At 38.2% G+C, this 15,258-nt stretch overlaps 1 protein-coding gene across 10 annotated transcripts in view; it reads left to right on the forward strand.

Moving 5' to 3' along the window:
• The window catches only part of GRIK1 (glutamate ionotropic receptor kainate type subunit 1), a 431,814-nt gene that overhangs the window by 371,078 nt on the left and 45,478 nt on the right, over positions 1-15,258 (forward strand). For 6 of the 10 annotated variants that reach the window (XM_089330593.1, XM_070071886.2, XM_051819209.3 and 3 more), the window contains 4 exons: positions 192-236; positions 5,817-5,930; positions 8,645-8,848; positions 10,119-10,342. In XM_089330593.1, the coding sequence (XP_089186719.1) occupies positions 192-236; positions 5,817-5,930; positions 8,645-8,848; positions 10,119-10,342 (587 nt within the window). The remainder of the gene's footprint in view (positions 1-191; positions 237-5,816; positions 5,931-8,644; positions 8,849-10,118; positions 10,343-15,258) is intronic. The other 4 variants (XM_051819208.3, XM_002716785.6, XM_089330594.1 and 1 more) reach the window with 1 other exon arrangement.

Consider the following 15,258-nt stretch of genomic DNA (forward strand, 5'->3'; position numbering starts at 1 on the left):
TTGAGAACCCAGTCTTGATTTATCTCTTTGCAGTACTTATTATAAGGCTTTATGTTGAATGAAGCACCAAGACTTCCTAACGATGGGTGGGGAACTTCATGTTTTCAGGGCTCATATTCCATGATATCTTTTGGGTTCCATGCTCCATTTTAATGAAGTGCTATTTTTATTTTTTTCCTCTGAAAACCAAGGCTGCTGGCGAAGTGTCTAAGCACTTGTATAAAGTGTGGAAGAAGGTTTGTACCCTGACTACAACTGCAGGAGACCTGGAGGTGGGGTAGGGAGATCCACGGGAAAGCCTGCGTCCCTCCAGTGTTGCAAAGCAGTAGCTCTCTGATTGCAGTTTAGAGGTAGTGGCCCATGTAAAGAGAGAGTGGGGTGATGGAATACACCCTCTCTCAACCACACAACCTTGAATAGCAAATATGCTTGCAACAGATTCAACAGTGATAGGTTAAATATTTCACTCTAGATTATATTTGTTTCTCATAGGTGTGATCAGTCTCTTACAGGACTGAAAGTAGGTAACTGCAACTAAGTGTTTTTCCCTAAGGAGGAAGAAAGCAACAATAGATTTAATCCATCAGACTCATCAGATAGGCCAAGGCCTTGGAAGACTAGGGCATCTACTTCAATGTCACTATAACAAAATATGAGACGTTTTTGGAAATCCCCTTTTTTTAGGAGTTATCTTTGTGCTCATCCACAGATGATTCTGCCTTGCAATTTATTTTAGAACTACAGTGTCCAGAGGACAAAGCTATTAGACACCTTGGAAGGGAAGGGAGATTATCTTGTGAATTACTCCACCCACTACTTCATAGTTCATTGTACAGTATTGTGTTGCCAGTGAATGTGTACAGATTTATATAAGCAAATGTTAGACATTAAAAACATCTGGATCAGGAAATATCCCAGTGATAGGCAGTCTTTCTCCTTCTCTCTCACCATCTCTCTCAAACTACTTACTAAAAAATCTGTGGTTTGATGGATGCACCTTAAATTACTTCAGATTATTCCACTTGGACAGTTTTGTCATCAGATTCATTTTCATCTTCCAAATTATCACAGAGAATGTAAACAATGTCTAACTGTAGCCAAAAGGTTTGTATTCCTCTTGGCAGTTCCTAGTAGATGATCTAAAAAATTTCCTCCGTGTAATTTAAAAAAAAAAACAACAACCATAGACTTAATAGCCTTGTCTTAATCTTCAATAAACCCGGCCACTAAAGACAAGCAAAAGGCAAACTGGATTCCGAGCTGGTGGTAAATACATGGACCCACCTGGGACCCAGAAACAAGCCCGCTACACTAATGCAGTTGGAGACTGCAGGCACTTGATGCAGTGCTGAATTAATTCAAACCAAATATCATAGGGATGGAATTCAAGCTTTGAACTTGTACACAGGAGAGAGGGAATGCTGTCTGTTTGCCACTAAACTGCAATATCTACCCCACATCCTAGAGATGTAACTTCTTGGCTTTGCCTCTCTGTGCTTTTATGCCTTTTCTGTCCTGATAACCCTTTGTTGCCCACATTGTAAGCTGTACATGCTGTGGTGTGCTGTTCTGTGTTATGACTCTTCATCAACAATTCACAGGCGCCTGAGTTCCAGCACAGGGGACCCATTCAGCCCAACAATCACATTGCCTTTTCCAGAGAAAGACTCCAGTAGAACAGAAAGATTTGTCCCCTCCTTTTCAGATACCTAAAGCTCTTTTCAGTCCTCTCACCTTTTGTAGTATAGAACAGTTCACCAAAAATCCTTTCCAAAACAGTGATGGAGTAATCTTTACAAAATCCCTCACTAAATGTGTATTAAGAAGAGGCAGCCATTGGAGGGTGAACCAACGGCAAAGGAAGACCTTTCTCTCTGTCTCTCTCTCTCTCTCACTGTCCACTCTGCCTGTCAAAAAAAAAAAAAAAAGAGTCATGATATGGGAAACAGATACATCTTTATTTTTTCCCCTAGGTACTTAATTACTTTTCTCAGAAATTTTGGATTTTGAGTTGATGGGAAGCTTCTTGAGGTTTGGAAGATATCTGAACACATTTTTGTTGCATCAGGCCATTTTTTTTCTTAATGTTTGCTTTATGTCTTTTGGGTGTGTACTTTCAAACTTTCCCTCGATTGTTCTAGAAAACAAATGGCTGCTCTTTTGTGCCAACTTCTACCATGAAAGAAGGCAGGGCCAGATAATCTTTGAGTGTCCCTCCCTACAAATAATTGATCCACCTTCCACTCCTTCTCACGAGAATTTCTGCTGTCTGCTTTGTATGCAAGGTTTGAAAATTGAGGTTCTTCTTCCTGGTGTCACTACTCCAAGGTCATAGCCCAAGAGAGAAATGTCAATGTCTAGGCATCTTGTTTTCTGTAAGAGTTACTCACACAGAATGTCTGTTTTTCAATGAAACATATTCTTTTCTTTTGCTGACAATCAGTTCATTTATTTCAATTAACAGGTAAAACCAGTTGACAACTTAGGACTAATACACACACACACACACACACACACACAAAAGTATTTTTCTGTTTTGTTGATTGAAATGTTTGAAAACAGAGGCAGAGGTCATTTGAATTACATTATATACTGTTCAATTCCCAGGAAAGGTTTTGATACTCTTTCAGTCTACATTTAAAGGATATTCTGTCACACAGACAAAAGTAAAACATTTATCTCCCATTTTTCATTTTATAGAGGGATGTTTGCCCTGACCAGGACTCAGGTTCTTAGTTGATTAAAAGGGCAGCACAAGGAATGTTTACTTTCCATCCTGGTAAAGGGTCTGGTAAAAGCAATAAACCATACTTCAAACTGTGGAGTATATTTGTCTGAAATTTCAAGTTTTGTTTCAGAATGGAACAGTATTACAAGGCTGTTCAACACTGCCAATTTCAAATATTATAGTTCTTTTAAACACATACACACACAAGCACACACACACACACACATTTGACACTAATAGAAATGAAAGTTAAAGGGAACACAGTCCATTACTTAATAAAGTGGCTAAATAAAGCACAGTCTCCCCACTCTTCAATACTTAATTAAAAATTAGGTTCCATTCTCCTCAGTGTCTAAGTTAAGGTTTAATTAGAATCACACTCAGGGCCCAATTTACTTACACACAGTCTCCATGGAGTTAGAAGTCAAGTGTATACTACCTAAAGTATAGCTTTTGATGAAAAGCAGTAGAAGGGTATATTTAACATGAGTCTTGTTTCCTAGAAACAAGGGCCCCTGCCTCAATGTGAGTGAGGGTGCAAAGATTAAGAAGAGTGAGAAGAAAATGTCAGCCTTTCCAGGTTTAAAACCAGTCAAAGAAAACTGAGCAGATATATTAAGTGCATTCCCAGTGACAGAGGCACACTAAGTCCTAGAAATACCAATGGTATTTAAGGGTGCTGGCTTGCATCCCAATTCTACCTCTCATACCTTCTTTTCAGCAAGAATCACAATACTTTCAAATGTAAAAGCAATCTTCAAAACCCCATTTACAGAAATCTATTTCTTTATTTTTCTAATCAACTAACTCTAATTAAGTATAGAAAAAAAGCAGTGAAAATTGAAATAGTTTACACAAATGTGTGAATGTGTCTTAGTTCCTGAAACTTTCACAAACCATTTGTATCTCTAAAAGGGATACTTGGAAAGCTGAATGAATTTCTAGCTGTTAAATTAGGCAGTAAACCAAAGTAAAGACATGAAAGAGCTAAGAAGGAAGGGGCGCATCATTCCCTGATGTGATAGGTTGTTTAGTTGTGAAAAGTATTCTCTCTATTTTGCTGGACAGGCATAAAAGCACACACAGTTTAAGTATGTTGCAAAATTAGATCTGGACAAAGGCCTACATGTAAAGCTCATACTCTGACAGAGGTGGGGGATGTCCAGCCTGCAGGGCACAGAAGTCCCATGAAATCATTTGATCTGGCCCTGACAAGGCAACCACAAATGGGACTCAAAATTCTATAAATATATAGTGGATAATTTTGTAGGGCCCATGAATATTGTCATAAATATCCAAATGATCCTTGAGAGATTAAAAGTTTCCCCACCCCTGAGAGCCAAATGTCTTGTTACAGTGGGAGAATTTATTTGGAGAGTACGCATACCTAGATCTACACACTATCTCAACATATGTCTAAGTGTTGGTGTTCCTTAACACAGCAAATGTGACATTGGTGGTTTTCATAGCTCCTTTATTAGCTGGTGAATTTATAAAAAAACAAAAATTCACTAAGGTTTCCAAATTCCTTCACAACAGACCAGCTTGAAGATATTAACTGGAGCAGTCATTTGAAATCACTTTCTTATTAACATTTGTGTAACTCTTAACATATGCTAACATCTCTACATACATCATCTCATTTGATCCTTCCAAATGCTCTACAAAGTACTTTATATTTAGAGAATGCTCAGAGAGTTTACTGTCATATATAAGCTCACACAGCAACTGCTTGGCTATTTCTGCCAACCTCTGAAATATTTTGTCTCAGGAGGATGGCAGTAAATGACTATAGATGGTCTCAGATAAATAACCGAATTCCCTAAGGCTCGTCTCTTGAATTTCCCCAAAGGCCAAGCACATCAGTATTAAGGCTGAGAATTCCTTATCCAAAAGCAGAAGTGTTTGGGGTTTTAGATATTTTTGGATTTTGGAATATTTGCATATGCATAACAAAATAGCTTGGGGTGGGGTACAAGATTAAGCACAGAATTCACATATATTTCATAGACCTTTATACACATAAGGCTGAAGGTAATTTTCTATAATATTTTTAGTGGACCTGGGTTTTGACTGTGACCCATTACATGAGGTCAGATGTGGAACTTTCCCTCTGTGATATCACGTTGGTCCTCAAAAGTTTTGGATGTTGGAGCATTTCAGATTTTGAATTTTTGGATTAGGGATGCCCTACCTGTATTCCTGTATGGCATAATAACTCAGGAGTGACTTGGCCACTGGAGAAAATTGTGGGTCTTGATTTTTCAAAAGGGCAAAAGACTTCACCAAATGCCCATTGCCCATGTTTGGTTCTGTGACAGAAAAATCAACAAGCAATAAAAAGTGAGTCCCTTCCCTGAAGGAATGCATGCTCAGGTCAATAGACAAGACAGGTAATTAGATCACTAGAGTATAAAATGCTGAGCGCTGTGACCACAGTGTGTACAGAGTCTTCCTGGGGTCCACAGAGGTACCCCTGGCCAGCACATGGTCCTCCATGAATATGTGTTAGAACCTAGTCTATTACTCATCCACATTTTTCTTCCATATATCTTTCTCTTTTTCAATGCATAGTCTCTCCACCATCATCCCTGCTCCCCGTGCCCTATTCCTCATAAATTTTAAAAGAATGGTTGATACCACTGGTAGAATAAGGTTCATATCAGTAAAATGTAAATGCTACAGGAAAGAAACTGTTGTCTGTCTTATTTATGTCCGTGACCTCCAATGCCTAGAACCATGTTTGGTACAGAAGTAGGTGCACAGAAAACATTATATTGGAAGGAATATTGGAAGGAAAATCTGATACTCACTTCATTTTAAAATATTTTACATTTCAAAAAGAACAATGAGCTTAATTTGAAATACCTTCCCTCTCTTGACCCAAATTGCACAAATACCTTCCATTCCATCTACACACTTCTTCCTCTACTGTTTCACTTGCCCCACGTTTAGTAGCTTCCATTGTGATGCCCCGGTGTCCCAGCCTACAAGCTTTTGTGTCCATTTCCATTGTGGGAGGGGTCTCTCTTTAGGGTAAACGCCGTCACTGGAAGCCAGTAGCTCTGATGTACTGTGTTCTGTGTAGATTGGGATTTGGAACTCCAACAGTGGGCTTAACATGACGGAGGGCAACAAAGACCGGTCCAACAATATCACTGATTCACTAGCCAACAGAACTCTCATCGTCACCACTATTCTGGTAAGTTGACTGAGTGGAATTCAGGGTATCTCATCCAGACTCTTACTCAGGACTTTGAAGGATCTCTCAGCTGTCTTTATCATGACATAATTCAGTCTGTATATGCCTGTTGTGACTGAGACATTAAAATCATATATTTGTATATATTTACGAAAGGATTGAATCATAAATTCCCAACAGTGTTCTGAAGATCTCCCAATGCCAACACATTCTCAGCTCTGCTCTGTCCCATCCAGCTGGACTTCTTAGTTCTCCGACTGCTGGATGGTTTCAACCAATTAGACTCTGGCAAGATATCAGGGAAGTGGAGGAAGAGAATTAAGAGAGTGTCTTCCCCTGTCCCCTCGCAACATTCACAAAATGATTTTGTCTGAACCACTATCCTTCTGCAGTCATAGCTCCTGCCCTGCCAATGGTCCTCTTTCCAGGCTCCAGTTGCACTGGGCTCCAGGAGCACCCTTTCTTTCCTGTCTGTCTGTCTAACCCCTGGTTCTTACTGGCTTCCTGATGTGATAAGTCCCATAAATGTCTACACTTTATCCCAGTCTCAACCCCATCTCCTTTGCTCCACTTATCACTCAGTAAATAGCCCTGAAATTGGAAATGACCCCCTAAAATTCATACAAAAATGTGGCCCCTTAAAGTTCCCCAGAAGTGCTATCTGGGGTGCCACAAAGGCTACCGGAATTTCAATATCACCATATGCTTATTAACAAATCCCCAATATTAATAAGCCCAAGAGGGTTCTTGCCTAATATTTAGAGAAGAATTCTAAATACCAGCACAGATAAATGAGGCAGCATGGTACATTTTAAGCTTTTATTTAGTTGAAAGATGTATAGGAGAGTGAGAGCTTTATTAAGAGAGAGAGGTAAATCTGGGTTCATACTGAGCACCAGGAACCAGCCACATGGAGGAGCACCTAGGCCAGGAAGCCTAGGGCAGGTGGCCCAAAGGCCACGTGCCCTGGAGGCACAGGACTACAGCAAGCCCCCTCCTGGCAAGAGGCCAGGGCCGAAGAGAAGATCCGGGACACACCGTGTCCCAGGCTTATAACCACTTCCAAAGGGGAGTGGTTAATTAACCTGATTGGCTGGTGGGCACCCAGGTGTGGCCAGGTAGGGGGATGGGGTCACACAGGGGCATGGTGAAGGCATGGTCTTTCAGCTCACAAACCTAATCGATTTTAACCTGTATGCCTGCCTACTTCAGCCCCATTATTAACTGTTCTTCAATGCTCAGCTTTGAAGGAGTGGGCATTTAGCCTACAGGTTAAGACATCTATGTCCCACACCACAGTAGCTATGTGCAATTCCTGTTCTACCTCCAGACTCTAGCTTCTTGCTAAGGCAGACTCTAGGAGGCAAGAGTGTTAGCTCAATTTCTTGGGTACTTGCCACCCTCATGGGAAATCTGGACTGTGTTCCTAGCTCCTGACTTCATTCCAGTTTAATCCTACCTGTTGTGGGCATTTGGGGAAGGAACCAGCAAATGGGAGCTTTCTGTCTGTCTGTCTGCCTGTCAAATATAAATAAGTAATATTTTTAAAAAGCCTTGCCCTCTGTTGGAACCTTGATTTTACCTTATCCAGTCACTATATACCATGCAACTTTTTTTTTGTCAATTTCCCTTTTCCTTTCCCAAAGGAGTTGCACAGGAATAGCTTTCTCTGAAATCTTTACTTTACTGCCTTATTTACTTCAGTTCATGCTGTCAAACCAATTTGCTTCTGAAATGATTAACTGATGAGAATTGTTCGATCAAAGTATTTATTTATACTGGTCAGGATTTTCTTTGCAACTATCTCACAGAAACATAGAGTTTTCTGTTGTATTTACATGACCCAACTATTAGTTATTTGAAGTTATATGACTAAAGGTAAGGACATACTAGTAGTATAATAATTATTGCGATTTTACAAGCTAAAATGAACTTTCATTTGGGTAAATGAGAATAAGGTTATAGATGCATGGTAGAAACATTTGTTGTTCTTAAGATGAGAGATTTGTCATGTAAGCCCTAAAAACAGAATTTCCAGATGTGAAATGAGAGGTTATTTCAATCAAGAACACAGGATCAATGACAAGAAAAAACTTGGCATAGAAATGCCTTTGGAAAAAAAAATGTACTGAAGGAAACCAACCAAACCCTATAGTAGGGAGTATGAATAAATGGAGATGAAATTTAGATGAGGAATTGAGAACATTAAGACAGGAAGCCTGAAAAATGAAAGGGGGTGTTTGGTAATTTAGAGTTCTCTTTCTTATTCTTATACTTTTTAACTTATAATAGGCTAGGCTCTTGGTTAAAAATCAGGAGGGAGAGTCTTACAAAGGGAGCTTTGCTGAGGGCGCAGCTGGAATCCAGGCATCTGGGCCCCCAATATCCTATGAGCCTTTCCATCTCCTCAGACCCAAAGTTTGACTATGACTGTACTTCCAGTGCTTCTATTGCACCATTCACTCACAGTTCCACCCTCACCAATGAAGGAAAAAACTCCCATCCAAAAGGCAGGAGGGAAAGAAGAAATAATATAGATTCTGTGTTTGTAGAAAGGGCACAGAGAGGACAACAATGGTAGCACAGGCAAGAGGGTATGTAATTGACTTCAAGTACTCTCAACTCTTAAAACTCATTTTCAAAGATTTTATGTCTTCAGGCTGCTAATGGAATAAGTCCTTCCTTTTTTTTAACATTTAATTTGTTTCATGCAGGAAGAGCCTTATGTGATGTACAAGAAATCGGATAAGCCCCTATATGGAAATGACAGATTTGAAGGGTATTGCCTGGACCTATTGAAAGAATTGTCAAACATCCTGGGTTTCATTTATGATGTTAAACTAGTCCCTGATGGCAAATATGGAGCCCAGAATGACAAAGGAGAGTGGAATGGGATGGTCAAAGAGCTCATAGATCACGTAAGCAAATGTACCATCTGGGTCTCAGTGTTCAATGAGACAACATAAAAACACACAGAGAAAAAATGGTTGAGTCATTGTTGGAACAATGCTTTTTTAATATATAATCAAAATTATATTTTTAAAAAGTAAGAGAAAACCTAGATATGGTGTTTGCTTACTTATCAACTGGACTGATGTCTAAATTAGATAAAGAATCCTAAGACTTTCAACTCAGACCAAAACTGCATCTTGTCTACTAATATTATGACCAACTTTCTCATTCTTTTCTCACATACCCTTGTTTATTTTTCAATATTGTAGAATGATTTTTTTTTTTTCATTTATTTTTGTTTTTTATTGATACATCATTGAGTACATTTATGGGTACAGTATGACATTTCAATATATGTGCATAATGTGTAGTGCTCAGTGTAAAGATTATACCCATTATCTCAGATATTGTGTTGGAAATATTCAGAATCCTCTCTTCTGGCTATTTTGAAATGTATAATGAGTTGCTGTCACCCTGTTGTGCTGTACAATGTTATTCCCTTATCCGCCTGCACCCTGTGTCTGGCGCACATCTCCTCTCCAACTGTCCAACACACTCCACCCCCTTTCCCAGACCTGGCAGGCACTGTTCTATCCTCCATGAGATCAATCATTTTTAACACTTTAGTTTGGAATAGGTTTAAATTTAGAATACAAAAATTTTGAGGTAGTAATACAAAAAGTTTTCCTTTACCCTTTATCCCCCCCCCACACACACAAAGAATCACCTTAATCTGAACACAGAATACTGATTATTAGAGGAGAGGAGATTCAGAGAGATAAAAGGAGTTCAGATAAACATCGTAGGGGAAGCTGGATGTGGTTCACTAATGGTGACAAATCTGTCAACACGATATCAACCTTTTAGTTTCCACATGTAAGTGAGAACAGGGAGCATTTGTCTTTCTGTGCTGTATTTACTTCACTTCACATAATGTCCTCCAGTTCTATATATCATGCACCCTTTGTAAAGACATTGTCTGGCATGCTCATCTCCCATTTATTTCCAGAATGGCACATGTATGTCTCTCTGTGTGTATAGCATGTCTTCTGGCTTCTCCTTGTTGATAAATACTATTCCATAAGCATAACTGTATTAATTGGGTTTTTATATTAAAAACAACCATGAAGTAAACATTTGGAGTTGAGAATAGGGATCAGGAGTTCTCAGAAAAAGTCTACACACTTACAGAGAGGTGAGACAACTAAGCTGAACATTTCTTACTCGCTTTTGCAGAAGGCTGACCTGGCAGTGGCTCCTCTTACCATCACCTATGTACGGGAGAAAGTCATTGACTTCTCGAAGCCCTTCATGACCCTGGGCATCAGCATTCTCTACCGGAAGCCCAATGGGACTAACCCGGGTGTCTTCTCCTTCCTCAACCCCCTGTCACCAGATATTTGGATGTATGTGCTCTTAGCCTGCTTGGGAGTCAGTTGTGTACTCTTTGTGATTGCAAGGTAAGTTCAAGAACTCTGAATTCACAACAGCAGGTCTAAGTTAGTCTCAGACTTACCTGTATGATCTATGGGAAGACAAAAACTAGGAACTTTAAAGTGTACTTTTAGTTTTGTCTTATGTTCTATTCTCTTAATGTTTGCACATAAAAGCCACTCTGTAAATGAATATCTTCCAATTATTTAGGGAAAGAAAATAATTTTTATATTATTTCTTTTTATCAGTACTTCAAGCAACTTAAAGTGGTTACTCATTTTCTCTGAATTTTGTTACAATTGAAGCATTCGCTCAACAAATAAATCTAAAAATATTTCAGTAGGAATCATAAAGAGGTGTCAACATATTTGACCCCTGTAATATTTAGATAGGCAAAACAGGAAAAAGCTGTCTAGGAATTATCACAACAAATAAGAAATCCTGGAATAAAAAGATTGTAAAATCCTTGGGTATAAAAAAAGTACTTGAAAATTCTATGAATTTTATTTTGAAAAACATTAGGGTCTTCACAACAGAATTCTAGCAATAACTCTAGGACAAATTACTTACATAAAGAGTCTATAGGTATGAAATTTTTGTGTTACTATTAAGATGATTCAGTGTAGGTTTTCTCTTTTGAGATTTAACTCTATATTTCATCATTCTGCTCTACACAACTCTTCAAAGGATTTTCATTCCTTCAGTAGATCATATTTTCTAAGTGTCTTTGATGTTGAATTTGAGACAGCTATTTTATCTTCCTGTTGACTTAAACATTTGATATCCCTTGATAAACCATGTAAAAATAATAATTGTGCTTGTACAGTTCTACTAGCTTTCAACTTCTTCAACAAAAATTTTTCAATAACATTTAGTAAACTTTTTCCCTAATCAATTTGTGCTTTCCCTCTAGGAATTTCTAGGAGAAATATTTGTTCACCCTAGTTCTTTGTCATTGTCCACTGTCTGATTTTGATTAATACCAGGTAGTGCTTTCTCTGGTGTAATTATAAAGGAAGCTTGGAAAAATAACCCAGATTGGAAAGGCCTTAAATATCCTCAAGGCGGACAGAGCCACAATGAGTAAATGTGTGCTCTCACATGTGGGTATTTATGCCTTCAAGAATAAATGAATATTTTGAAGTTCTCTACACCTTATAAAGTGTACTGTCACCAAATCCCAGATTTTATACTCTTCAATGGTGATGGAAACTTCTTCCATATTCTTCACCTTAGGAAATAGAATACTGAAAGTATGTATGATGATATTCACCTTTGATACTTTACTCCTTTAAATCTGTGGCTCTTAACTGGGAGAGATTAGGCTCTCCAGGGGACATTTGGCAGTGTCTAGAAGCTTTATTTATTTATTTTTTTAGTTGCCACAACTGGGAATCAGGGGTATTCTTGGTAACATGTAGATAGACTTCTGGGACACTACTAAACATCTGAGAGTACAGGCCAGTCCCCTCCCCACAGCAAAGAATTGTTAACTCCAAAAGTCAAAAGTGCCCATGTTGAGAATCACCCTCAAAGGAAATAGTGCTTTGAATATCAAACTTTTAAAAGAAAGTCATTCACATTTCAGGGTGTGCTAGTCATTAGTGGTTTCTATGTGAGGTTAACATAGAATAGCCTGTGGATAAATGACTACCCCACGGAGAAGTAGCCCATAACAATGAATAAGTAATTTTGCATTAATTCATTGTTGTGTTCCTCTGCCCTGCAGTCACACCTATTGAGTGACATTTGGGCTCCTATGGAAACCAAGACAACTTAGGGCAAAAGAAAAATCAGTTTCCATCCTTCCTAGTCTATGGCTCTCTATAGGCAGGAATGCTGATGAACAGATAGGTAAGACAATGTTGATGAGCTAGTACATTATTTATCACAGTGACTTGACCAACCCCAATGGGAGAAGAAGTCTATCAGCCGCATCTGGAATTTTTCTCAACACACAGGCTAACAGTGCCCTAGAACCCAACTTTGCCCTGAAATCACCTTATTTTTGTCATCAGAATATATCAGAATAATGTAACATCTATTAGTTTTCTCCTCCCCTCCCCAAGCTTTTAGTGATTCGACCTCTTTCTTTTGACTTCACACATGCTATTTTTATTCAAACAGTAACATCTTCCCCAGGCAATAGTCCAGCACTTGCTTATTCAAATTATTCTTTTCTCTCTCTCTCTCTCTCTCTCTCTCCCATTTACTGCATTTCTCTGGCTCTCCCTCTTTAGGAAGTGGAAGTGCTATGCATCAAATACAAACTAGCTAACAGCTTAGTAATGAAATATAGAAAATATAAGAATAAAGAAAATAACATTGACACAGGTGTGCTGCCATGACAGCCGAACTCTCAGTCTCCATTCATCCTCTCTACACCTTTGAGTTCATTTCTGCTTCTAATTCTCAGTCACTAAATTCATTTTGGAGGAGATTCCCTAAAACAAAATATTCATTGAGTAAGTGTGGCAATTCATCTTATTTCCATCATCATAGTTTAAGACCATCAACTCAGTCACTTTACACCAATAAACTAAGGTATGAAATGATTTTCTGTTATAATCTTAGCGGTTTGCACTCAAAGTTAGTGAAGTAGAAATGAAAAACAGTTAATCATCTTTGGCTCTAGAGAGGCTTTTGAATTTACATTGTGAAGTACATCCTTTTATGTTCTTTTAAATGAGATAAATAAAGCCCATCATCGCATTTAAGCTAATGCCCTCACTAGATAGATGCTTGAAAATCATTTGCTGCACTGAATTGGTTTATAAATTTGTGCACATCAGCCAGACAAACTAAGGAAAACAAAATAAAAATTTTTACTATCATGACTTGTAACAAATGTTCATGTCAGTGTTTTTGTTTTGTGAGTAACATTTTTTTCTACTCTTTGAAAACCCGGAATTGTGTGAATGATGAACACAGAATTTGAATAATCCAAATGTCCAGATAGAATGTGTTTAAAATTTATGATTTGTGCTTTCATCTTTAAAATAAACTATATTTAAAGTTATCATTTGGTAAAATTAAAAACAAAAATAAGAAACCCTTGAGAGCAGATCCTAAAGTTAATAACACAAACTCAAACATTATGAGTTCAAATAGAGCTTTCTTCTTTGAAAGTTGAATGGATCTCCCTCTTTTCAACGAAGTCCAGTGTTTTCCTCAGCCGTAAAAAATAGTCTCATATTTGGAGAACTTCAATGTGAGGATCATTTTGTAGCTTTTGTTTATGTATAAGCCTGGCATATATAAGGATAAACCCCAAGTAAAGCTTGCATTTCAACACAGGTCTGTTGCATTAGAAAATGCCAGTATCATGCAACACAGCATTACATTATCATTTAATATTCCTCGGTCGCCACAATCCCCAAGTCTCTTGGAATCCTGGGGAGAAAGAACCAACAATAACTCTGCAGAGCAAGCAGAATTGCATTGCTATTTACAGTTGTCCTTTTGCCACATAGAATTTGATTAATTACTTACTTATTGGTACAAAGTATGAAATATCAAAACAAGATGAAATTAAAGGCAATATTTCAAAAAGGGAAGTGGTGAGCTCATGGATTGGAGCATATGTGAGGGAGAAATGCCAGAATATCAGTTGTCAAGATCTTATGGTCTATTTGAAAAATCTCTTCTCTTGAATTCATAGGCCTCCTGATGTCTTGCAATTAATATTTTTAAACTACTGTACAAGTGACAATGATATTGTTGAAGTAACAGCATCAGTACTCTGCACACTGTTTCCATTAGTAGGTTCATAAATATTGCTATTCATTCACTCAGCTCAGCAAACTACTAGGGTTATGAGAGTGTATAAATTCAAAACTTAATTATATTGTTGAAGCAGTAATTAAAATGTATTGGCATGGCATTGTCAATTAAAGCTATATTCATAGGCTTCACAGGAACCTGCATGGTGCACCTGCTGCTGTGGAGAAGCCGCAGTAATGAGCCGGATACCATCATGGCGGGATAAGCTATGAGGCTGTTATCCCAGTTCCCTAAGACTCGATGAGGAGACACTAAACACTTTCCAGAAGGTGTCCAGGGGGTTAGAGAATGTTTTTCATTAAGAGGAACTGTCTGCCCCATTCCTTGTGCATGATTCACAGTGCACCCTGCTTTCACCGCGGATAATGTATTCACCTCCAGCCCAGTTTTCCCTGATGTGTCAGCAGCCTGCTATTGTTTACTGCTGCAACCTTATGGCTGGAGAGCACTCCGTATGTTCTCGTCGGTTTTATGGTGTTTTAACATTACTCTAACACTCCTGCTCCCATTCAAAGGCCCTTATGGCAAATGGCAAAGCTTCCAGGGCTAAGAATGATTGCATTTAAATCAATTTCATATCACTTTGCTGAGCATCTGCTAATATGTCTTTGGAAGAATAAGCATCCCTTGGCAAAATAGCCCTAAAACATAACCACAGAGAAGACACTTCAGGTCAGACAGATGCTTAAAAATTGGGAAAAACAAAAGTGGATTCAGTACTCCAGATTTTTATTTCAAGCACACTCCCAGAGAAATCTAGATTCCTTTTTCTTTACAAATTAGGAAATGCAGGCTGGAGAGATTGAGTGAATTGTCCAGGTCAATTTTCTAGACTACTACTTTTTTTCCCAGATATTTTTACAGCCTGTGACTTTCAAGTAAAGCTGTGATAATACTATAGAAAACACAATTTTTGCCTAACTAGGGTTGGTGACTAAGTCACTATAGGCTGTAATTCTGAAAATGATTAAATACAAATCAAAAGAAAATTACAAACTTAAAATATATCAGTGGTACATACTATGGAGTTGATACTAGTGTATTCCCATGCCTGAGCTATCACACTTCAAATTTAAATGTTCTCTCTTCTTTTAATGATTGTAATTTTAAGTTTCATATAGCATTCTAAACATACCTATTGCACTCTAAATCTAGTCTT

The sequence above is a fragment of the Oryctolagus cuniculus genome, chromosome 4 (genome assembly GCF_051225735.1).
Source record: "Oryctolagus cuniculus isolate XC-2025 breed Fujian yellow rabbit chromosome 4, ASM5122573v1, whole genome shotgun sequence".
In the NCBI taxonomy this organism is placed as follows: domain Eukaryota; kingdom Metazoa; phylum Chordata; class Mammalia; order Lagomorpha; family Leporidae; genus Oryctolagus; species Oryctolagus cuniculus.